General features: G+C 35.5%; 1 protein-coding gene across 1 annotated transcript in view; it reads right to left on the bottom strand.

The window, feature by feature from the left end:
* IPO11 (importin 11) overlaps window positions 1-26383 on the bottom strand; it is an 81510-nt gene that overhangs the window by 40767 nt on the left and 14360 nt on the right. Inside the window, exons 7-22 of the mRNA XM_071580708.1 lie at window positions 23345-23548; window positions 21551-21683; window positions 20565-20623; window positions 19296-19344; window positions 17651-17721; window positions 16306-16498; window positions 14811-14963; window positions 14506-14549; window positions 13494-13584; window positions 11968-12015; window positions 11237-11342; window positions 7362-7488; window positions 4104-4137; window positions 3884-3924; window positions 2788-2904; window positions 1370-1483 (exon numbers count right to left, since the gene is read on the bottom strand). Of these exons, the coding sequence (XP_071436809.1) occupies window positions 1370-1483; window positions 2788-2904; window positions 3884-3924; window positions 4104-4137; window positions 7362-7488; window positions 11237-11342; window positions 11968-12015; window positions 13494-13584; window positions 14506-14549; window positions 14811-14963; window positions 16306-16498; window positions 17651-17721; window positions 19296-19344; window positions 20565-20623; window positions 21551-21683; window positions 23345-23548 (1584 nt within the window). The remainder of the gene's footprint in view (window positions 1-1369; window positions 1484-2787; window positions 2905-3883; window positions 3925-4103; window positions 4138-7361; window positions 7489-11236; window positions 11343-11967; window positions 12016-13493; window positions 13585-14505; window positions 14550-14810; window positions 14964-16305; window positions 16499-17650; window positions 17722-19295; window positions 19345-20564; window positions 20624-21550; window positions 21684-23344; window positions 23549-26383) is intronic.

Here is a 26383-nt window from a genome sequence, read left to right as displayed (position 1 = left end):
AGAAATGCAAAATATTTCACAAACATCAAACCTAGAATTTCAAGAACAGCACTGGAAGAAATCTGCAATGCTGTTATAGTCACATGTAAACATGTATTCAAGAAATAAAAGGTTGACCTTGCATCCATTTCACACAACGAATAGTCTGATACTCCTAAGCTTTCTCTCAGTGTGTTTTGAGAAAACTATCTTTTTCGAACATAGGCCTCTTACCAATATTCTCCAAGAAAAAACGTTAAACAATACACATTCCTAAAAGCATTCATTGGTCATCATCTTTCTCTGAGAAGTCACAAGTCTAACGAAGACTAAGTGATGAAATGCTGAATGTTTTACACATCAAGAAAATAATTACTCTTTCCCTTATCACATATGAAATCATTTGACATATTCCAAGAATCAGGAGAAGCATTTGTTTCCTTAGCTACACAAAGATTCACAGACTGATGACAGTGATTTATTTTTTAACTGGTCCATGAGCCATGCATAAAGATTTATTCCCAAGACTGCAAAGAATTTTTCAGCAACCACTTAGGAAGAAATTCTAATTTTTAAAACTAAACTAAATAGAACAATTGTCAAAACTAATAATAAACTCAAACTAATCCTAAAAGGAATGGAATTCTTAAATAGAGAACACCTGCTCATTACTGAACTGCATCACAACATATTGTAATATTACTACTCAAGAGAACTGAGCCTAATGGAATGCTGAATTTACCTAATTCCTACACTTTGATAGCAGTAAATTTAAAATTATTTGACATTTCTAAGTTAGGGGTTCTTTGTGTATTTATAAATTTATTTGAACAAATTTTTCATGACTGAGTCTTACATAAATTGGTATAATCTCTTTGTATCTACCCTATACAGAAAGACATCCCTTTTGTATACAAAAACACTTATATTTTTAGGGTCCACAGGGGCCAGAAACCAGAATTTCCAAAATTTGTTAATAGTAAAAGCATATTTCCTCTTTGTTTAAACTTACTGCACTTTTAAAAGAACTCTTATTTCTTCTTTCACTGTAATGTTTAGCCATTCCCTTTCCACTTTCCCTCCACTGCTAACTTTATAACACCATCCTCTTAGTCATGCATTTCCCACAAGTTCAAGACTCCCTGCATATTAAGTCTGTTCCTGTATGGACACTGTCCTACATCCTCAGAGCACTTCTCTTCATTTTTGCTGGTCCTACTGTATCTTGCTTGAGATGCAGGACTTGTTGGATAAGGTAGGATGGCACATAGTCCATCTTTAAGAAGTAGTTAATAGCATAGATGCTGCAGGCAATATAACTATGTACTGGTTTAGCATTAAGAAAGAACTGTAGGAGATATTGACAACATTTACATGACTCATTCCTTACCTGGACGAGATGGATTAGAGTGGTTAGAATGGCACATCGTAGCATATTGTGCTCCTCACTCTGCTTCCAAAGGAGTGGTAAATACTGAACCAAGCATCCTACATATGGTCGTATCTGAAGTTCAGAACACAAATCGGTTTCTCAACGTGTAAACAAGTCTATTAATTTATTCCAAGCACAGTTTCTGAAAAATGTAAGAGCTGCTTTTGTCACAGTAAAAATAGTTTGCTTTATTTTACTCCTCTTTCTGGAACACCATATTCTTTACTCTGTGACTGAAGTAACTTCTGACTGCAGAGTAGTTTGCAAAGAACACATTACTTAAACTGACATTTGTGCACAGTAATCAGGCTTAAGTAGTAAATAGAATATTAAAAATACTTACAATTTGATAACCAGTGATATTTTCATAGAAATATAGTCTTCACTGAGACAGGAGTCCTAAACAATGGCATTCTCTAAGATCAGAAACAGTCCCAGCAAAACAAAAAAAGCTGAATAACCTCTGAAGGCACTCATCTTTTGAGCAGGGTTATATAACTTACAGAGATTTCTCTTAACCTACATTTTTCTCTATTAGGCTCTTCAATACTAAAAGGTTAATCCATTTGCTTTCTTAAGTAATTAATTATGAAACAGATTCAAGGGTTCTTTCTCAGCTTCTTTTTAATGCTGTTTCTCTAGTTGATCTGAAATGCAAGGAAATCTGCTGTCATGTTGACTTTTCCTACAAGGGACAATTACATTTGGCTCTCAGACAGGATTACTTGCAGAAAGAGGAGATAAGCTCAAAAACATGCATTATCTCTGTCCTTAATACAGTAATACTGAAAAAATACAAAACACTAAAACAAAACCTGAGACAAAAGCAGTCGACTATTGATTCTTTAATTCTGCAAAACCATCTTAGATTTCTTTATATATAAGCTGAAGAACATAATTTAACATTAATGTAATGTGAATTTGAAACTTTTCATGCAGTTCAGGAGATTAGTGTATAGTCAACTGTGACCCATATCACTACCAATGAGAAACTACAAATTTAACTGTAAAATCCCTAGGAAAGCAAAGTATTTTGACCCCCACAAGGCTGAATAAAATATTAGTTCAAACATATGATGAGACAATCAGAATAAATCAGTAAAAAAACCCCACATTGCAAGACAACAAGCTGTGAAAATCCTCCTGTCCTCTAAAAGTGCGTCAATACAAAAAAACCTATTAACTAAAGAAAAGTAGTAACTAAGTAAGAACATTTTATACAAAAGTGAGAATTCAAAACAGAAAAGAGGACAATGAAATGCAAACATCTATAACAACAATAACTAGCCTATTAATTTATGATTTTTTTTTCCATTTTCTTTCACAATGTTGTGTTTTTAGGACAAAGCTAACTCTGAAGTATATAATAAAAATACCTGCATATTGACTCTTTCAATCACGTAAGACAGAACATGAAGAACATGCATTTTGGTGTCACATTGTGTTACTTCCTGAAGTAGCTGAAAGAGCAGTGTGAACATGGATTCCAGATACTAAAAGAAAAATAAAGAACTACAGATTAGACCATCAAAAATACAATTAGTGATATAAATGGATAATTTTCAAATTTATGCTTACAACTCTAAGACATCCATAAACTTTGAAAAACACTTCAGAAAGTGTGCAAAATATTACTCTTTCATTTGGAAAAACGCACAATACACAATCATTGCCTAAGCAAGGTGAAAAAACATTCAGATATGCTCTTACATAACGGTTCAAACATGATCAGTTTTAACACAGACCATTTTCATGTTTTCATGTTTTGGTAAGTGTAAACATGACTTCACAGATAAAATAGACTATCTCTCCGAAAGGAGAACTTTGTTAGTGTCAATACAAAAGTATGGTCTTCCAGGTTTTGGTCCAGTAGATAACATTTAAATATTGAACTAAAAAAGACATCTTAAAACTACTCCAATATTTACAGTCTAAATATACTCTGCAGAGAGTTGCAAGTAACATCGAAGTCACAATCAAATGAGAAACACCTGCTAAATTTGAGTGACAAAAGTTGCTGTACCTGTATTTTCATTATGTATTTAAAGGCAACAGCAACAACCACTGTAAAGAACACAAATAAAGAACATGAAAGTCTCTGTTTTAAGGCACTATTTTAACAACAAATTGGTATTTAGCATATACAAATATAATACAAACTTTGTATTTTCCAACAGCATGTTGCAAAGTACTGTATGAAACAGGCATATAGGAAAGCCACATTTGTGTGCTGACATTTGTCAGATACAGTATTAATATCTTCTTAGTGATAAGAAAATTACTATCTGTTAACAGCATAGAATATACAATACTAAACACATTGGTATGAAGTTGTGACAGCCATAATACTAAAATGTTCTGAATTGCATGTCTTTATATTGCACATTAGCAACCTAACAGCAGCAGTATGAATTTTTTTCATGCTCTACTCTATGGATTTACCTACTCCTCAGAATATATAAATAATCTTACCGGTAAGAACTGGTCAGTTCTGAACTCAAAGTCATCTACAGGTGAACAATCATTAAGGAATAATAGTATATATTGCAGATGGATACAAGACTCCAATAAGCAAATATTTCATGGATACATAAAAATTATGTGAAGAATCTGGTAATAAGTTTAAAATTGCTTATTTTCCAGTAACTCTGAATTAAGAATTAATGAAACCTCTTTGCAAATAAAAGGATATTTAACTTCAGTGTCGTGGCTGTCTCAATACGGACCTGAAAGACAGAAGTCAAAACCGCAATGCGTAAGTCCATTAAACATTTTGATTATCACCATAATATCTGATAATACCAAAACAGTTGATGTTTTGGCAGTTGAATCATTCTCTGTGTTCTGTCATCCTCTAAGAAATGTATTCGTTCAACTTATTTTCATTCACTTTCATTTTAATATTCTTTACATTTTATTTGGCATGGCTGAAGTGGTAGAAATTGGAGTAACTACTCCGGTAAAACTCTCATGAAGGACAAGAAAGATACCTTATTGTTTAATTCTATGTAGTCTGTGATAAAAACTCCAGCAACAGAGAAGGAGTTTAACTTGGAATTATCTCATGGCTTCCTGTCAACGAAGAAGAGTAGAATCAAATAAACTCAACAACTTAAATTGCTCTTCCTGGTAAATGCTGAGACACTTAAAAATCATTAAACAAAAACAGTTGACACAGAAACACAACCTGCTCCACTAAAGCTGTCTGGATTCACAGTAGTAACTTACGACTGTCAATTACTAACTGATATGTACCTACCCACTAGTTAAGGTTATCTGTTTTATTTGTGGGTTGCTAATTCTGTTTCTTTAAAAACAGAAACAAAATAAATAGCAAAATCAGTTTATCAACTTAATCTCACCTTCTGGTAAACTGAAGTTGTAGATTAAACCAACAGATTTGTACTCAAGCAGCTTGGCAACCAATGCCATTTATCATATCCTGGTAGCAGGTAACTTTAACACTTAAATAATCATAGAATCACAGAATCATTACCTATTACATATTACACATGAAAAAGATCAAGATCATCTAGTCCAACCATCAAACCAGCACCACCAGCACTAAACCATATCTCTAACTTGCGTATCCACACATTACTTGAACACTTCCAGGCATGACGACTCCACCTGTTTCAAAGCTTGACAACTCTTTCAGGGAAGAAATTCCTCCTGATGTCCAACCTGAACTTTCCCTGGTGCAGCTTGAGGCCATTTTGCCTCATCCTGTTGCCTGGGAGAAGAGCCTGACCCCACCTGGCTACAAACTCTTTTCAGGTGGTTGTAGAGAGCAGTATGGTCTTCCCTGAGCCTTCTTTTCTCCAGACTAAACACTCCCAGCTCCTTCAGCCTCTCCTCATAGGACTCATGCTCTAGACCTTCCCCAGCTCCATTGCCCTTCTCTGGACATGCTCCAGCATCTCTCTGGACATGCTCAGTGTCTTTCTTATAGTGAGGGACCCAGAACTGGACACAGGATTTAAGGTGTGGCCTCATCAGTGCTCATTAGAGGGACAATGATTTCCCTAGTCTTGCTCGCCACAGTACTTTTGATCCAAGCTAGAATGCCATTGGCCTTTTTAGCCACCAGAAACACTCCTAGCTCATGTTCAGCCACTGTCAAACAACACCTCCAGGTCCTTTTCAACCAGGCAGCTTTGCAGACACTCTATCAAAACCCTGCAAGATGGGATAATCCTTCTCATCATGCCAATGTCCTACCTTACATGATGACTCTGCTGTGAAACCCTCCCAGGAAACATGAAAGACATTTCACACCTAGCCTGAGCTATTCATCTCAGAGGATGCACATCATCCATTTTTAAACTCCCCACCCCAAGGGAGGTACAAGGCATTCCCACTGTTAAGTGTATGTAACTCATGGAATCTTTTAGTTTTGTTGGGGGGCTTCCCCCACCCCAATGGATAAGGACCATTGCTTCAACCAACAGACATCAAAGCTGCAACTACCAAATTTCACCGCTGCATCCAGTGGGTGGTGACGATATATATCTTAGGACCCTTATCCTTTCTTTCTCTCTCTCTCTCTTATACATTCTCTTAAGTGTCATTTTTATGCTTTAATATTGCTGTATTGCTGTAGATGATAACAACCAAAACAGCTACACACCTGTTTTCCTTTGAAACCAAATTGTTCTAAAATAAACCCTACATAAGTATATTTACAAACACCCATTACATGGTGTCAGTTCACTCCAATCCACTCCAAGGGATTTATTAACAAGAAACTGAGTTACTCTCCTGTTAAAGGTTCAAACTAAGGAAGGTGGTGTTGGGAGGAGTCCCTCAGAGAATTTTTCTCACCCTACCGACACAGAGTTTTGGGCATTGAAGTGCCAAGACTGCAGACAAAATTGTGGCTGATGACTTCAGATTCGAACTGAATGGTGGGGTGGAGGTGAGAAACAGAACCCCAGCACCTGGGGGTGGGAGAAGATTTTTCCTGTGTGCTGGCTTGACTTTTGGTTTTGTGCAGCTGCAGAAAAAGAGCCACTGTTTACTTATCTGGTGAGAGCTCTTTTCTGGCTCTGCTCCTTGCCTTCCCCCCTCCATCTCTGGGCACCCTCAGCTTTAGAGAGAGAGAGAAAGAAAGGGTCACAGCTGCTTCAGGACACACTGCAGACCTTCTGTTCCTGGGGACCAACTTGGACTGCAAGGAGATTCCTGGGAATTATCACCACTTGTCCACTCCCTGCTTTTCCTTCTTTTTGAACAAAGGACAAGGAGAAAGTCTGCTTTTACCCCACAAAAAAGGCTCCATCCTGCACCACATGAATTATTCGCTCCCTTGCCTCTGCCTCACTGGGAAAAGACGGAGAATTCATCTCACAGACAGCCAAGGTGGGACACTGACACTGTCCATAATATAACTGCACCAGAAGGAAGCTACAGGGTTTTTTGGGAGAGTAGTTTGCTCTGGTCTGTTTATAGTTATATCTATATCTACATACATATGCATATATATAGTAGTGAAAACCAGTTATCCTTCTTATATCCGTTTTCTAATTAAAGTTCCCTTCTTTTAAAATTTAATAAAGAGTGATGTAGCTACTGAGGAGGAATCCTCTCCTCTGGTTTTGGTAAACATTTTGGTTTCCCTCGAACTAAGACATCTCCCATTCTGAGGTGAGCTGTAAAAACATTTCACAACTTTCTTCTCACAAATAACAGGCTGTTGCTCTTGCGATTTATCTTCCCACCAAAGTCATCACTTACTGAACATCTTCAGGGCTGGTTTACGTTTTTTGACATTACTTCACAATTAAACACTGCCAAATCTTCCCAAAAGTTTATCTTTTGCAAGACGCAATAGACTTTAGGTATGATGTTATAAAATTATCAGTCAAGTTGATACAAGGCATGGTATTTATGTTTCACCTTTGTTTACAAAACAAATGTGTAATCCCAAACATTAGCAATTTATACTTACCACTAAGTCACGGTCTTGAAGCAAGTTACGAATTGCTTCATATAAAACAGGTCTCAAGTCTGATTTGAATTTTACAGAAATCCACTGTCCAATCAGCCATATTACTCGTCGGCGTATTGGTTTGTATCTTTAAAAGTAGGAGGAAAAAATTGCACTCCTTAACTTATTCTACTTAATGTTATAAAACACTTTGAAGAAATCCAAGAACTATGATGAAAATGTTATTACCCAAAACAATGAAAAGATTTAGTTTGTCAAGACCAGCTTTGGTGCACAAATCTTTTTCATCAAAATTCTTCACAAGAGGGCACAGGAAACACCAGCTTAGTTCGAGAAAGTTAATTTTCATTCTAAATGACTGAATCTCAAATGCCTCACTAGAGCACATAGCACATGAATTAAAAAAAAGGAAACAAAAGTTACATTTATTACTGCCATCATGGCATCTATTTTTGCCATAGTTCCTCGTAACTTCCTTGACCTTTATTTTATGCTCAAAAATTTTAGGTCAGATACATTTAAAAATGCAAACTTAAGGACTGTAGTACAGCAACTGTCCAAGTAGTTCATGCCATCACTCTAAAGCTATTCTAAGAACTGACATTACCTCATCTTGCACTACTGCTGTGACAAGGGCACATATCAAACAGCTTTATAGTCAGTGGGAAGAACCAGAACAACAACTGAGAGAAGCATTCTACGGAGCTTCTATTTTTCTCTGCTGATCATGTAACTCAGATTATATGTTTAACTTGCAGATGTAAAGTTCAGGAAGACAAACCCTATTCAGAGCATTTTAACTAACAAATCATTGTTGCCATAAATGTATGTTTCATTTGATGAAGTTCTAACCTTGTAAGCCATCAAGACACAATTTAAACTGAAGTTATTGATACTTCTCTATATTTAATAAATGTACTTTATTAAATATTCCCGCAACTGTAAGATTATAAACAAAGAACATTTTCAGAGAACCTGAAAGTTGTGGAAGTAGCATATATACTACAGTTCATTACACTGGAACACAAAACTAATGAAGACTAACAATCCAGTGTTGCTTGGTATTTACTGAGTGGCAATGAAGCATGAATAACCTGTGCTGAAGCATGGCTTACACATGGCATTGCCTCACTAACACATCCTTCTATTCATTCAAGAAGCTGTGATTATACAATTTTTGTTACGCTTAGAATGCCTGTGTCTCAAACTTAACCTTGCAAAAATCAGAATATTAAAAAAACTAAGTAATTTTCTTGAGACTGGAGTTAGATAGTTTTGAAACTACTATCACATAAAGGAAAGTTTTAATTGACATAAGTACATAACTGTCTGCTGACAGCAAGGATTTTCAGCTCTGATGATATCTGTGTTCAATCCATACATCCTATCTGCTTCTCTATAATCTCTATCTCTCCCTAGCAGAGAAAAGATAGCATGTTCTTCAGTTTTTTGGGAGTGGGTGTGTGTTTGGATTTTCTTTGGTTTGAGTTTTTTGGTTTTGCTTGCTTCTTTGGGTTTTGTCTTTGTTTTGGTTTGGTTTTTTGTTTTGGTTTTTGGTTTTGGTTTGGTTTTGGTTTGTTTTTGTTTGGGGGAGGCAGGGTTTAATTACTTAATTTCCTAGAATTTCTTCTGCTCATACATGCTCAGTTTTGAGGTCCTGTTTTCTCTACATTGACGACTCCTAGGAAAAGCTCAGCACTTACGACATTAGCTTTAACAAAAGGAGAACATACTGACTAAGCATAGGTCTACCACTGAGCACAGAGGACTTAAATCTCACATATGAAAAGTGACCATATTCCAAAATAAGGCAGCTTCTGTTGCAATAGTCATAGAACAGTATCTTTAAGCAGACTGAACAGTATCATATATTGAAGTCAAAGGTATTTTGCTTGGTATGAAATTCCTCTATGTCACATCAGTACTTTCTCTCTCAGCAGATGCCGCTTTACAAATTATTTATTGCAAAAAAATTGTACTCAGTAAACTACTGTTATATTATGGATAAGTTTCTGCTTAATCAGTACAAAACTAAGTATCATGGCAAGTGACAAATTTGGTAACAGAATGTTTCTAAAAATCCTTAAGAATGTTTTTTATTCATTCCCTATTTCTTCTACTGATATGGTCATGGTTGGCACATTTACTATCAAGAGGTAATGAAATATTCAAAGGAAACAAAACACCATACTCTCCACTCTCACTGCTGACAATACATATGTTTGTGTTTCTAAATATTCACCAGTTTGTGAGCAATGATGTTGATCCCTGTGGGAGAGCAGATCATGCCCTCCAACCCACTTTATCTAGACTGCATACATGTTCCTGAAGCCACTATTAAAGCAGGACTCCATTCAAACCACTAACACTGTCTCCCTTGTCATGATGGCCTCCAATCATGAAGGCAGTAGAAGCAGTTCAAATAAACAAAGCTTGAAATTTCTGCACAACTACTACTCTAAGCTTCTGTCTCCACAGGAATTTCACACTGGGATACCACAATTGCCAACAAAATGAGTGTCTTCCTGATTGTAATACAACTGTATCAACAACAGAGCACTTCTGTCAGTTTTACTTATAGGTGAATAATCAAAATGCCAAAGCCAGGATATAATAAAAATAACATGGCAGCTTTATTTAGAGATTGCTGCTGGTGGGGCATAACAGCAAATAATTAATCTTATACACAAGCTCTTTTGTTTTTTTCCTGCTCTTCTGACATTCAGCCCAACCATTAGAGTACATGACCATCTGTAGATGGCCAGGTGAAGTTGAAATCTTAGTTAAAAAGTCTAATGAGAAAAGGAATAAAAACATTAAGAGACAGAAGGTAAATAACCGTGGCAATTATTCTCTAACAGTGACATAAGGCTATACATCCAAAAGTAAGTAATTAATTTTTTAAAAAGTATATTGTAATGAAAGGAAGCATTTTAATATCTGTAAATTTAACAGGATCTCCCACTCTACATGAGACTGAACTCTGTTTGTAAGTGAAGTTTTTATTACTGGCATTTGGAAATAAAAAAGCAAATCGTTTACAATTTATAGTAGCTCCTAATGGTATAAGGAAACAAACGAGTTCATGTTTCAGATAACAATTACGTCTGGTATTAGAAATTGCAAATGTAGAAGAAAAATACAGTAACAGTCTTCAGATGACATCAGGGTCACTGCTAATGACTGCTGAATAAAACAGAACATACTTATTCAGAGTCAAAGGTTGACTTGAATGTATCTGATGAGAATTAGCACGCACAGTAGCGGTCACTATCCTTCCCCTGGGGAAAGAGTGACAGTTTGAGGAACAGGAGGACCTCTGTCTTCCAGAGAGTTTTAAAGAAGGCCAGCTCAGTCTGCGCTCAGATGCCAAAACTGATCTTTCCCCTCTTTATTGTGGGCAGAATTAACTGAAGAGAGTTACAGAAGGCTTGTATTTAAACTAGCAGAAGAACAAATCACTATTTTGGCTAAACTACAGTTTTACAGAGATTATTTCCACCATATCAGTTGGACTTTGCTGCCTGAAGAACTCTACAGTCTCCAGAGATCTAAATATCTTCCTTTAAGCAAGCGAGTGGTTGTCCTGAGAAGGTTCAATCAAGTCAAATATATGCAAGAGGACAGACTTAATGTACTTTTAGAGAACACTGGAAGTATCCACCATACAGTAATTAAAAAACACAGTGTTAAGAACAGTCACTTCAGTGACTGGATCAATTATTTGTATGTAATTCACACCTCTGCTTATTTAGTAGATATATTTAAAGGTTGAATATTTATCAACCCTGCAATTATTAGACATTATATATTATCAGATTTGTATCAACAGTTCATATTTCAGTGATGAAGGCATAACAAACCAAGAAGTTTACCTGTCATGAGAAACCTGTAGTTCTGCTAATAGTTGATTTTTAAACCATTGATCAAAATCCACACTATCAAATAGTTCATAAGCAGTCAGTCCAACAGCATTATACACTAGGGAAAAACAATAGTTATGCTTATTGTTTGCTTAAATGTTCAGTTTTTAATACTAAATAATTGGATTAATTTAAGATTCAAACCACATTTTTGGTAACCTGAGCATAATAAAGAAAATAAAGCTAAAGCCTATTTTTTTAGAAAGCTTTAACAGACCACACTGAAGGGAATTCTGGAGGACAGTTTAGTACAAGAAAGACAATAGACAAGAAAGCTCAGACTCTTGAAAATAGCTAGAAACTAAAAGAACAATAAGGATCTTACTCTAACAACAAGGATGGTTCCACCAGAAACAATACGTTTGTTTTGCCATAAAATCTCCGTATTTGTAAAATGAACAGAGTATCTCCACAGAAGCACAGAATCTCATTTAGTTGCAGACAGGACAGTCAAGGAGACTGGCTAAGGGTTTGTTCCACAAAAAAGCCAATAAGCACGGTATTTTTGCATAAGGATTTTGAAAAGTGCAGACTGACATAAACTGAAAGGAGAATTAGGATTTTTGTGCCACTTTCCAAATGTCTTTAAAAAAAATCTTGTAAATTCTTCATGCTATTTTTAAGAAGGCAAGCGCATACACAAAAGTGGTTCTGGTACTTCAAAAGTTAAAGTAAAAATTTACCAGCATCTTTGATCAGTATAGCATTGGTATCTTCTACGTTGGTAGGCCCTACAAGCCAAAATTAAGACAAAGAAAAAAGTGTCAGTAAAAGAAGGAACACAAGCAACTTTGCACTTAAAAGTTTTATTTACGTAAGCCATGAATTAAGACTGTTCCTCTGCTTTTGTTTCATTTACAATTTCAGTCATTTCGGTTTCAATACTTTCTTCAATGAATATATTAGAATCAAATTTCTGCTTTCACACCCTATTTTTGAGTGATTGCTTTGGAGATTAACATTTCTAATAGCAACATGCAGGTAAGTCAGAGGCATGTATTTTAAATGAACAGACTCAAAACCTGCAAATCACAGGTATCTGTCAGCCACACAGCAGTATCGCCAACAGGTCCTAGACCTAGTTCCCATACACTTTATATAGACATATGTATGTAAACTTGCAGAACCTAAGTAAAGATTTTCCAAAATTTTAAGAATTAATGAATTCTTAATATCACCTAGTGCTTCAACAGCAAATCTCAAGTTGAAAACATACAGAAGTGGCTATTACAGACTTCAAGAGAGAAAAAAAGTACAGATGTGCCTTTTAGCATGGCAGCATTAATACTATTAATACTCCTGTAATTTTTGGAAAACATATTAACTGTGTCAACCCTGTTGTAAGGAACTTTTTGCTATTCCCAGTATCAAAACAGCAAGCCATCTCAAAACCTATGTTTACAAAGGACTTTATGAAGAAATTCTGAGAAGTCAGAAACCACCCTCAGAAAATGAGTCTTTTTTTACTTAAATAGAATGTAATGATCTATCCTGGTAAGCCTAAATACAATATATTGTAAGTCAGCTAAGACGCTGTCTGGGGAAACAACCTAAGTTAAAATTATAGAGAAAAAAAAGCCATTTCCACTTATTATATTTCCTGCCCATTAAAAAACTTAATTTGGGGGCAAAGAATCATAGAGTAAAACAAAAAGAGAATGTGAAACATTCCTCAGCCTATGAAAATTTCAATCTTCACACAGAAACCAATAAATATTCAAAGCAGATTCTCCAGATTTGGAAAAGCCCTAGACTGTCCAAAATGACAACATAATTTAAAATGTTTCTCTGGAAGATTTTTTTTTCCCTCAGGATTTTGGCAGAGACATGGCATAAATTGCATTGCAACATTTGAACAAGAAGTTCCTGACAAAAAACAACCTAAACAATTTATTAAGCTTGTGGCCACCTCTCACAAAAGTGTGGAACCTCATGGAAGTATAAATACCCCAACAACCTTAGTCACTCATCTATAACAGTTATAATGAAAAGCAGGGAGTCCTTAGGATTTCCTCCTCCCAGACACACGATGTGTTTTCCTTAACATAGGTTTGGAAATAATTTTAAAATACTAACATGTCCTTTCAAAAATACAGAGTGAGTGCACTATATAAAATTAGATACTACAAGGTAAAATTGTTCAAATGTTGACAAAAGTAAATGTAAAGAATTCTATACTTTACACTTCCTTTATTTTTTCAGAACTTACCTTGTAGATTGTGAACCATTTCTAAAAGCACTGGGGTAAGAGTCTGATTATATTCATGGAAAATGTCCATAAAAAGAACTTCGGCGCATGGCTGAAAAATTAAAATATGGTTTAGAATATATGGTTTAGAATCTGTTAAAATGAAGTCAACTCAAATACATTTTATGTTAAAATTTCAAATGCTGAATATCTTGCACTGAAGGTCGTAATTTAAAGCACAATATACTGGTAGCAAAATTAGTATTGTATGAAATACCATTCTTCCTACTATACATTATACTCTGGCAAGAACTTGATGGCTGCAATTTTATCAGCCAGTTCTGTGGCAAAACAATGAATCTGTGGGGTGAAACAGCTGGTGTTGAGCAGCCAGTGACCACACTGTAGTATGTCATGGATTGGTTTTGGATTAGCTCTACTTGAGCGATTTGGACTAAATACCTATTTACAACTGCAACACACTAGATGCACAAGGTGTTTTTTTTCAAATTTCAAAGGAAAGTAATCCCGCAAATAAAGTGTGTGAGATCTCCCTGCAAAGCAAACTACACCAGTGACAACTGGAAGATTCACTATAATAGCATACTTCTGATCTGAACTAAATTAACAAATAACTAATTAACTAATATAATTAACTAATATAGATGCATCTGAAACTTTCTTCATTCGTTTTGTCTTCTAACCAAGTCATAGTATCAGTTACCAATTCAAAGAAGAGACAAGTTCTACTGACTTTAATCACCATCAGATACTACATAAAATACAAATGCTGAAGTAAGGTCCTTTTCCCTCCCTCCTGAAATATGAAGTGCATAGTTTCCAATGTGTTTCAGCATTTTTGAGCAATGATAAAGGAAAAAAGCTAATTTTTACTAATTCTAAAGAAATTTCCTTAAGGATTGTTTTAAAAAAGCACTATCCTTCACCCAGGTATCACCTCTCTCGGTTACAAAACTATCAAGAAATGCATTCAGCAATGTTTATTCACTTTCTTTCAAATGGAAACACTTACTCTGAGACTGTACTTCCAAGAATCTCCTCCTGTCTCTTCTACAGCTATTTTTTCACAAAAAAAAGAAAAAAGTGTTATTTCACCCATGGTCCAGATAAAGTTTGGTGTTTGGATATGAGGCTGTCATAATCATAGACTACTGAAAAATCTCTTATTATGCAAACAATCTCCAGAGAGAATATTTCTCCATATAAGAAGACTGTAGAAAATAGAACGATCAATATTTGCAGAGAGACAATGCTGGTATCAAATGTTTACACCAATATCTAATAAAATTGAAAGCAACTATAAAACATGTTTCTTACTGAAGCTCTCTGGATCCTCTTCCCACATGGTCAACTCTTCCTTTGTCAGCAAGAAATAGTGAGTGACTAATCTCCTACATATTTCCATTAGTGTTGGGTATGTGAAAAAAGATGTCTTTATCTTATGTGCTTCAAGAGTTTCAGGACTGCTGTCTGAAATAAAACATAGAAAACTGAATTACAATTAAGTGGCTTTATGATAGAAGACTAGTCTAGGAAAATTAGAAAGAAATCGATAAATAAAACATTCTTATCTTCTGAGAAAAAAATAAAAAATACATTTTCAGGACAGACTTCCAGCAGACTTTCAGGTGGTACTTTTTTTAATCAAACTAAACTCACAAATTATTTTACTTTTAAGAGAGTTCTCTGACAATGCAGTTAGACTGAAGGACTGTCAGGGCTTCATAAAGTATTTAAATTTCAGATGGCAGACAGATGAGAAGACAAACTGTTTAGCTTCTGCCTTGGGCATTTATATTTTTTTAGCATTACTGAATTTAAAAGCACGCAGAAGTCAAAGAAAGTTCCATGTATACATATTCAGAAAGTTTATCCAAATGCGATCTCAAAAATCACTTGGGATTTTTAGGAGTTAGTATTGGTTAAAGAAAGCAGCAATAAAGGCAAATACTATACACTATACCACAGACACTATATGTCAGAAATGAAGAAAAAAAACCTTTCTGTTCTACATTTTTTAGTAGTCAATCTTTCATCAGAATGTGCTACATTCCTCCTTTTTCAAATGACTACATCTATATTTCAAAACTCAAAGATCACTATGTCCTTTTGCAAGTAGAAATTTCTGTTAATAATCAATGGATTTAGGACCTTCTAAAGTGTTATAAAATTACAGAGTAACTCTGAAATACATCAATATTTTGAAGAATTTTAAACACTAGGTTACATACCAGTATGTTTATGAAATCTTTTCTTTGTTTTCACATTTAGAAAGAGAATGCTAATTTTTATCTAGTCATTGCCACATGTCAAGCTAGTGTAGAAGGTTATGGTGGGTTTTTAAGCTCTTCATACAGCAGTGTATGAATTTTCAAAATGAAAAACAGCCCTACAAAGCAGAACACATGAACTGCTTTATATTCAAATGCATCTCAAATCCACTGTGATTCTGTACTTCAGACTACTGGTATTAGTTAAACAGAGCAAAGACATAATTTTATCAAACGTATCTCAAGGGAAGGATACAACAAACTAGGTGATGAAAATAAATCAAATTCTATACATTTATAGTTTTTAAAATTACTTAAATCAAAAAAGAAAATATATTCATGCTCCTTCTGTATTTAAAATTCCTTTGGCAAGTCTTTATCTATATACATTAATGCTTTAAAAATTAAAATACGAATGATTAATATAGGGACAGAAGCTTTATTAATTACTAAGACATTAATAAAGGAGTTATAATGTTGGGAATAACTAGCAAAATGTTTCAGCAGACACAAAAAGTGGTTTTAGGAAATAGCAGCAATACCTTCTATATTTTTGGATGGCTTATATGCATAATTTTTTACAATCATCTTGATGATATTCATGCATTGTACAATAAACTGCTCAAATACTATTCCTTCACCAGCTTCTGTGAAAACGTAGCTTACAGAGAACTCCAGTGATCTCTGTATCAAAGCAGTGAACGAAAAAGGATGTTGATCCAGGAAGTCCAAAAGCTAAAAAAAAAAAAGAAAGAAGAAAAGCAAGAAAAAGAAATCAACATACTTTTTATGCAAGTCTTACTAAATGCTTTAAGAAATTTATCACTCAAAACAAGTGTCAACTTATACAAAATTATAGAAACCTGAACACAGACAGGAAACTAGGAAGAGAACAGTACCAATGATAAAAAACCCCACATTATTTAACACCAGCATTCTTGATTTGGATTAAAAATTGCTTATTTTTTAAGTTTGAGGAACAATATTCATCCTCAATTAGACCAGTTTGCTAGAAGTAAATAAAATACATTAGCCTTACTTGAAATAGTAAACATTTCAGCAGATAATTCATCCCTATTAGAGCTATTGTAAGTAAAAGAGGCATAAGGGATGTAACTTTTTTTTCCTCCCCCTCCACCACAGTACAAGCATTTGCTTCCTCAACTTAAGCTTTCCCAACTATCTGTTTAGAATGAACTGGTGGAATACTTTAATCTCCTCTACTTCTGCAAAAATGCCAAAACCTAAATTCTTGCATCCGAATTTCTAAATGGTAGATTATCTATTAATCAAGTGCATTTCCTCTTCAGATCTTTGAAAAAAGGTGCACTTTTGCAATATAAGTACTACTACTAAGACTTTTTGGGTCAGAGCATCTTCAGTTTGATTTTGGTGAAATATATCCATGGTCCCTAAATAAGAGTCTGAAAACAATGGGAAGTCTGCAAGTTTTATAACTTCAAAACAAAAAAAAAGAGCAAGTGACAATGCTAAAATTACCTTCTGTTAACTATGTAACTCCTTATAAAACATAGGAGGAAAAGTTATCTATTCTTTATTCCTCAATGCCATCACCATTGATTTAGTAAAACTCCCAAAATTATTCTTTGAGCAAAATCCTGGCTAAACAATTTACTTACGGAATGCGCTTAATTCAGTTTGAGCTAAGGAAATGTATTCTCCACTGACGAAACCTACATCAGCATGAGCAAACAGAAATCTTTTTCTTCAAAAAGATATTTCGTAACAGAACTTTTTACATTGTAGTACCTTCCATTTCTTTAAAAGATCAGAAATGTATATACTTTAAGGAGCATACTTATCTCCCTGGGGATTGCTACTACAGAACTATAAAATATTCAGTAATTGAAGGGAGAATATACTTACCACTTTAGTGAACAGAATTATAGTCTTCTCTAAACGATCTCTGCATATGTTTTCTGGTCTTATATTTCTACCTGGTAAATCAGACATTTAACCATAATTTTTCAGACTATCCACTTTTTTCTGGATAGCTAAGTATGTCAACTAGAAAACACTTCTATGGTAGAATATATCCAAACTCAAATTCAGGGTAATAAGCACCAGGAAAAAAAAGTCTTCATCTTAGCTGTAGTGAAAGTCACTGTACTTGATTAGGCTACAACAACTGGGACATCATTGCAGAAAATTTAATGATAGCAATGAAGGAAATGCTAGTATAGGAAAAAAAGCAAATAAGCACTGAAAATATCAGAATGTCCTTTTAATAAAACTATTGTATACCCTGATTGTATAATATTAGGCATATTTCTAGAAACTCCACCCTAAAGAATGATTTATTATGGTCACCAGAAAATATTCTGCATTTAAAACAAAACAAATAAACAACTATAAACAGACAAAGATCTCATTTACCAAAAAGGAAAGAAAAAACAAAAAGAGCCATAATGGAGGTATACAGGCAAAACCCATGATATAATAAATGTAAACACTAATCCTGTCAGGTAGCTGTACCTGCTTTTGCAAAACAATTTACTGATTAGAAAAATGGAAATGGGAAGGTTCCACTCAGTTCCTGTCTTGGGACACTCAGACCCCAGCGTCCTCATATTCTAGGGGTCTGCAATAACCACCAAACCTCAGGATGGGATGGCCTTCAATTCAGTCCATTCAAAAAGGCACCCTCTTGTCAAAAATGAAAGTACCTGATTATAGTACATATAGTAAAAGAGACAAACAGTGGCAGTTTCCATCTCTTCTAGAAATGAGGCTCAAAGCCCAGACCAGCCCCTCTAACCTATGTACAGGCTCCTGAGCCAAAGAACATCATCAAAATATGGAAAATATCAAAATTGTATATAGCTTATATAAAAATATTTCTTTCTACTCAGTTTAGACATCTGTTCTCTGAAACGGTGTTGTTGAATCCTAGAATAATGACCTGACAGGCTTCAAAAGAATGAATGGCTCACACCAGATCCATTACAAGGAAGGAGTGAGTTCAGGAGCAACACTGTCAAACATCTCCCTTTTGCTTGCTTCAGGTAAGTTCCCCGCAAAATCACTAACACTTGCCAGTTATATTTTTGATTCTGTTTACTGTTTTAGCCTGTGGTTTGCAACTCCTCCAGTTGCAAAGAACATATATTTGAATATGGTCTTCATTTCCCATTTGACACATACAAAAACACATAAACTTCTGGAAAAAGAAAAAAAATAGAACTCTCACAAAGAAGAAAACTCAAGATGATCTGGATTTTAGTAGCACCTCCATCTTTTACTACAGATACCCTGTCAATCTATGACTTGAGATCTTTTTCCCCATTACTGCTATGTTAACCAATATAATTTTGGTAGAATTTTCAGTCTGTTTATACAAAAAGACACTTCTACTGAAATTCTGAGTTTCATCAGCATTTAAAGTAATAGCTTTGCACTTCTAAAAACACATCTTGCACCTTATTGATTATTGCTAATGCTCTAAACTATTCTTTTCATCCAGTTTCCAATGTTTAACAATGAGTACAATGAAAATTACCCAGACACTTACTACACTCCAGAAACTGTTTCAGCCGTTCAAATACAGCATTTAGAAAGCCCTGAAAAACAAAAATGTATGCATCTCTTAAAGATGAAGGTTATTTTGCACTGTATTATGAGAACAAATTTGTGTCAAAACTGCAGTCACTTCAGATGTGTTACCAGCTCAGACATGACTTTATCACTTTTAACTTAACTATTTGATCATTTTAGACAAACAATTTCCACATGAAAATAATAATTAGCTAGCAAGCAGACTGCACAGATGATTCAAACAGACCTTATTATTACCACACAAAGAGCATAGCATCTCTAGCAGAAGGAGGGATAGGTAACTATAGACATATCTTTAAAATATGCTTATCCAGTTGTATTCTGTTCTCAACTTCCTAGTTTAAGACATAGGTCATAGGTACTCAATTCCTTGAGCAAAACAGGCAGCATTTGGGCTTAAGGAAGGTGCTTGGGTTTCTTTCTGACACTCACTCCCCTCTCCATGGGCTGCATACCACAGGCTTTTACCTCAATCCATCAAATTCCATCAACATAATGTGACAGAACAAATATGGCATCACATTCATCACTAAATGAAAACATTCTTTGAAATGAGGAGGGGAGAATACATGTAAGACATCTTTCAGTGAGCAACAGTGGTGTCACCATCATGTCGTGTGTAAATTGGAAGGAGTACCTTTTCTTTTTTTAAACATCATGCCATTTGTGCAACAGTGTTTAGGATCTACCTAGGACAAGTTTGAGAGCATGGTGCTTGATCTTCCTTTATGTAACACAGGGGCGGTCCCGCAGTGTAATGGTGAGCACTCCAGACTCTGATCACAAGGTCGTGAGCTCGAGTCTCAGTGGAGACCGTACCGGGCAGTTCAATGCCTCCCTGCCATCCGATCCCGTCAGATCTCAAGATGCTCAGCAGGGTCAGCCCTGGTTAGTACCGGGTGCTGTAGACAGTCCTGAGGACTTCACTGTCACTGTCCAAGCTCGCTCGGCCGTGGCAAATGGACCTTGGGACTTAAACGGTGGGGCCAGTTCTGCGCATGCTGAGCCTCACCTAAAAAAAACCCACTGTGCAGGCTCGAAGGGCACACCCCCACGTGGGAAGAGCCCTTCGCAAATCTTTGTTCGCAAAGTTTGGCCATACATACATACATACATACGTAACACAAATGTGTGCTTTCCAATGATTTTCAAACATAGCTCTAACACCTGAAATTATCACAAAATATTTATAAACTAGAACTAGAAACATATACATGTCACTTACCATCACCTCTGCATTCCAATGTGGTTCTACAAAGCCATGAACTGTTAGTTTCCGAAGCACTAGGAAAAAAAATACTTTTGTAGCTATTTATCAGCTCATTTCAACAGATTTCAGAACACAATTACAATACCAGTTCCTAAGACTTTCTTCCAACTCTACATTTAAAAAAATACACTTAATTTTAGCTTCCCAGATGCCTTATCCATATCTAACATTAACCTTGTTCAAATTACTTTATAATTCAGTACATTGTGTAAAGCAATGAAGAGAACTCTAAGAATTATTGAACCAGAAAGAATTCTGTAAAAACTAAGTATTCAACCTCTGACTGATTCTGCAGCAGGAAAACAGCCAAGTACAAACAAGCAAGCCCCTAAGCCATCCTATGAATTCTCTGAGTTTTACCATTGCCAGCAATGCAGAAAAGCTGCATGCTGCACTTTGAGAACCAATTCAAGACAGATATTATTTACACAGCAAGCAATGCACAAGAGCATCTCGATTCTTCAAAGCAGGAAAGTGCAGTTAGGAAATGTGTCTACTCCAGTGATATGTATTTGAGCAGTAACCTAAAGATCAACTGACTGCTAAAGTTAGTTCTTCACTGGAGACAATGTGAACTTCATGGAATGAAACTCATAGCTCAGCTTCCTCAAGCAAGTGCCAAAAGACACACAAGCCCAAATTACAACACATGTAAAAAAGCATTCTGTTATGCCCTCCACTTTATCACCTCCTAGACTTTGGCTTCTTACAACAAGCATGTTGGAATGGTGCATACTGAGAAACAAGACTAGTGGCTCCCCCTTCCACATGAGAAATCCTCCTGCCTTGCTAAAGGTACAAGTAAAATAAACAAAGATTACTGATTTTCTTAATGGGTTTGGCTTTGTCAGAAAATGTGAACTATTTATGAAAAGTCATACTTATTCACTGTGGAGAAAGTTAATCAATTCTTTATATTTAATATCACTCTATATTATTACCTTTCAATGACAACAAAGTCCTTTCTAGTGAGTTTGCAGCTGCACCTTCATTCCCTGCATAAATCTGCTGTAGGAATGAATCCGTATGATGATTCCACAAGGAACATGCAAAGCTATAAATACTTGTTGTAAGCTGAAAAAGAAAGAGATCAAGAACTTACTTCCTGAACTTTGTCATAGCGTAATAAATCCCTAAATTTTAAAGGCCAGCTTAGACTGCTAAATTATTTAATCAATCTTCTTGTATATCATGGGACACAACGCTTAATTTGCTTCTTTGCTCTACTGAGCTGTACTGACCCAAAGTTATTTTCCTGAAAAATATCTTAATTCCAAGATTTTGTGATAGAATCAGTGGTTTTCCTGACTACTTGGGTCTATAACTCTCATCTTAGAGATAACTATTTAAGGCTCCTATTTTTCATTAAATACCGCCACTGGTGTATAATATGATATTATGATTCAAAAAACTATCCTTATCACCTCTTCTCCCAGAAGACTTAAACTGTCTATCTTGCAGCATAGTTAATATCTGAATCAGCTTACTCTGGGACACAGCAGTTACACACCTCTCTCTAATAAAAATATTGAACAATGCCTATGCCAAAACTAACTTTATTTTGTTGACAGCTGCAAACACTGACCATTTCCTCTCCAATTTTGTAAAACATAGAAAGACAAGTAGTTTCTAATCAGGTAGTACTGAACAAATCTTAAACTTAATTTATCTCAGAGTTTCCATACAGAGCTTGACTGATAAAGACATCTCAATTACAAACAGAAGATAAAGAATTTCTCACTCAGTTATGGTAGCACTTGACAGCGTCACAATTAAGGAAGTCTGCACTCAGTCTGCTATACCTTACGTCAATGGAATCAAAAGCATGGGATCTGTTTATGTGGTTCCTTTGGCTAAGTAACGATTAGCTAGTAAAAGCAGTATTTACAGGAGTCAGTCCTCAGTGCCTTGGACTCCTGACAATTAAAATTTCACCTTAATAATTACACAGACAGGTATTTCCTAAATAGACAAACCTCCATAAACAATCTTTGTTTTCTGTGCTTTAAAAACTCCTTAAAATGGAGGAATAAGACAAAACTTTGAAAATTCTATTTTAACATGTTTGGAAAAGATATTTAACTCATTAAATTCAGTAAACTGTACTGCATCATTACCTAACTCCAAATGGGTTTGGAGATGCACAGCCTACAATCAAAGCTAAATCTGTGTTCTAACCACTGGATTCTCACAATGGAGAATGTAAGCTGCATATGACAAGATTTAGCATTTGCATTCACATCTTGCCTTTTAATTAACTTGGGAAGTTGGTCTGGAAAAAACATCACATTCCAACCAATGACAAAAACCAACAATACAGCAGTATGGAAGTACACAACACAGTATTTTTTAAAGACTATAATGAATTATGAATCCAAAGTTCACTTCCAAAAAACATCATAAATTCATATAATGTAAGATCTGCTGTATGGCATGACAAAGCTGATATGCAGATACCGTCCTGTAGATGAAACTCTGTTTCTTTGCACAAATTAAGACAAGAATACTGCAGCTGCATGCAGAATTCATAAATACCCCCAAAACACTTCACCTAGAAACTGACTTCCAGTTACTTCATGATATACATATACCGACTAACATAAGGGCACTTTTGTTTCAAGGACAGACATTGAAGTTCACAGACAAGCCATTAATGCCCTGACAGGTCAGCCCAGGAAGAGGCAAACATGTACATGTGGTTTGCATGCTCTACAATACTGCATCACTGTACTTACATCATAGAAAAGTTTTCTATCTGCAGCAAGCCGTTTGGATGACAGCGTCTTTGTAACATGATAAAAGGTAAGTAGTGCTCTGTGCTGTTGTAGATCGTCCTGCACCTTCACAGATTCCACAAGAGTGGGTATGAGTTCTGGCCATTGCCTTGGGCAGTCCACTCTGGCAACTTTAGCAATCAGTACAGAGATCTGAGTGGCTATCTGCAAAAAAGCAAAACAAAACATAGATAATGCAAAGTCAAAGGGCATTTAGAAAATGTACAACACAGAAATTAACAGTCAAATAAAACCTGAATCAAAAAAGGGTAGTATGATTTGCTAGATTTTTGTGTGCTTTTTCTGAAGCGATTTTTAAGTTTGCTGAATGCAAACAAATATGGGGAAAAACTATTTTATTTTATTCACATAAAATGCTAAACTTCATACCTTGTTTAAATTTTACATGAAGACTAGCAAATTTACTTGCTCTAGAAATCATATAAACAAAGGAACAGATATTTGGGAACCATTTTTTACTTAGTGATCTTTTCTACCACTTTCTATGAACACAGACTGCTGAATACACATTACCCTTAATTCTGCTCTACCTGAACCGACAGAGCTATTCCCACGCCCAGGCACAAGGGCCTGTAAGACACAGTCCCATTGCAGTAGCTGAAGCTGAGACTCTCTCTTGCTCCAGGATCCTCACATCACAGGCCAGGGGAATCTGCACCACTCCCATCATCTGACTTTGGTTGCTGCCCAAAAATCGCACTTGCACCAGCCCTACCAGGAACCAGCACCTCATCCTTGCAGCCCATACATGTGATGAACAGAGCAAGATTACACAGCAAGACAGGCAAGGGATGCAATCAAAAGACAAGTCAGGCAGTGGTGATTAGGCACAGGGTTTGTTCAGACACAGGTACAGATCACCCATAGCTGCTACATGACTGGCCCTTCTTACGCCCTCTTTCTGTCTGTTGCACCCTTTGCTGCTTTCCAATTCCATTCCCCTATACATTCCTTATTAAATTTTGTATGGTCCCTCAAAATCCCACCTCAATTATCCAAAAAGTTTGCATTTTTATTTTGCCTGTTCTTATCCCATTTCCACTGCAAAGGTCCTCAACTGACTAGATTAGTGAAGCAGACACTCCCAGCATGCAGAAGAAGTCACCTTCTTAAGCTACCAGAAGGAATCCAATCCATTTACAGAACTAAGAGAGAATAGCTCTCCTCTACTGCTTCTTCCTTCGCTGTTTCATCCGAAGTCTGACCATCCCACACAGATTCCTACGATATTCATTCCTACCAATCTGCTTATCAGGAAAATGACACCAACATTCTCAAGGAAGAGCTGGAGCCTTACTTATTATCGGATCAAATTGTATCAATTGGCAGTGGGGAGCAAACAAATTCCTCTCCATATGTGATATAAGAAGCAACCTCTCCTGGGAGGCCAAGAGTACCTTTTCCTTAAAGACTGGCTCTTTAAGTCAGAAGAAAAAAAAAAAGGACTCTGCTGTCACACGTATGAAATATTTTTGTTCCTCTGTTCCCTCCATATGGTAAATATTTACAGAGGGCACGGAAATTACACTCTTAACATACGGTATGTTCTCATTTCTTCTCTGCCTCCCATGGAAGTCAACTTGTATCATCACATCTCAACACTAGGCCTGTTTCGTACATTTTGTATGTATAAAATGAAAAACAACACAAAAGTCATAATTCTTCTGCCTTCAATGATGCAAAAAGCACAAGCAGATAGCAACCATGTTATGAACTATCTGAGACTGGGAAAGAGCACTCATCAAGAACACAAGATATCAAAACTCAGACATAGCAAGCCTGCTGAGGACTAAATGAAAAGGTTCTTTTGAAAGGAAACCTTAGGATACTTACAACACAGATTGGAGAGGAAGAAGAAAGAAAGGGAGATGGACTACTAATATTGCACACATTTTTAGCAATTATTTAGGCTGAGGACATAGAACAAAACCAAAATCCTCCACATCTTAAAAAATTACATCCAAAAAAATATTGTAAGAATGAACAAATAGAAACATAAACCCACTAGTCTTTAAAAGTTAATTTATAAAGATTGCAACCTCAGCTGCAACTGTAGTCTGAGAACTGCAGAACTGCTCTGTCAGCAGTGGAATTTACAAGTACAAAATATGCCATGCTATCGTCTTGGCAGGTAAACTGACTAAAGACTAACGAAGGTATCAAAAAATTATTGCTAAAAAGTTTGAATTGTTTTACAAACAATGCAATTAATAGGAAGTTTTTATATATGTAAAAAATGTGCAAACTCTTCCAAATGAAATATTTGTTAAATTATTTACTATCTAGTAGCATCATAAATGACACACACTTTATGGTCCAACTTGACATGCTTTGTAGTTCTTTTTGGTTAAAATAAAGAAAAAAAATTGGTCATATTTTTTATTTTCATACTATATCTGCACTATATTTTTAAGGTATTTTCTACATACCTGCGTTTTTTAAAGTTGCATTGGTAATTAAAACTTATAATTCTAATCAAAATTGTCTTCCATAAAGACTAAATTACCCTAATTTTGATAAATTGCTCTAATCCTAGAAATCACATTAATCACATTAAGGAATCCTTAAAATTTAAAATTCAGCTGTCTGCAGAACAAATGCTTATGTGCAATACCTTTTCTTTTAACCTTTACCTTTTGCCAATAATTTCTCTATTTTCTTGAAAAAGTTCTTTAAGATTTAGCTTAAAATATTAGCAAATAGTCCCTTGCAGAATCTTGTACTTCTATGACAAAGTCAGCAGAAGGAAGATTGATGTATCTAGTATAGGCATATTCTGAGTCCCTAACATTAGTTCTATACTCAATATAATGATTAATTCTTATTTTAATCAATATAGCACCTTATAATTAGTCACTTTATGGAAGACAAGACACTATCATACTTAAGTTTTATTACGCTTATTAAAATGCATTAATGCTGTAACTGTCCATGCAACAGCAAGACTGGTTAGGTGGGTTTATCTGGGAGGAACCTCCA

This window comes from Pithys albifrons, chromosome Z (assembly GCF_047495875.1).
Source record: "Pithys albifrons albifrons isolate INPA30051 chromosome Z, PitAlb_v1, whole genome shotgun sequence".
NCBI lineage: Eukaryota > Metazoa > Chordata > Aves > Passeriformes > Thamnophilidae > Pithys > Pithys albifrons.
This window is presented reverse-complemented; position numbering and strand designations above follow the sequence as displayed.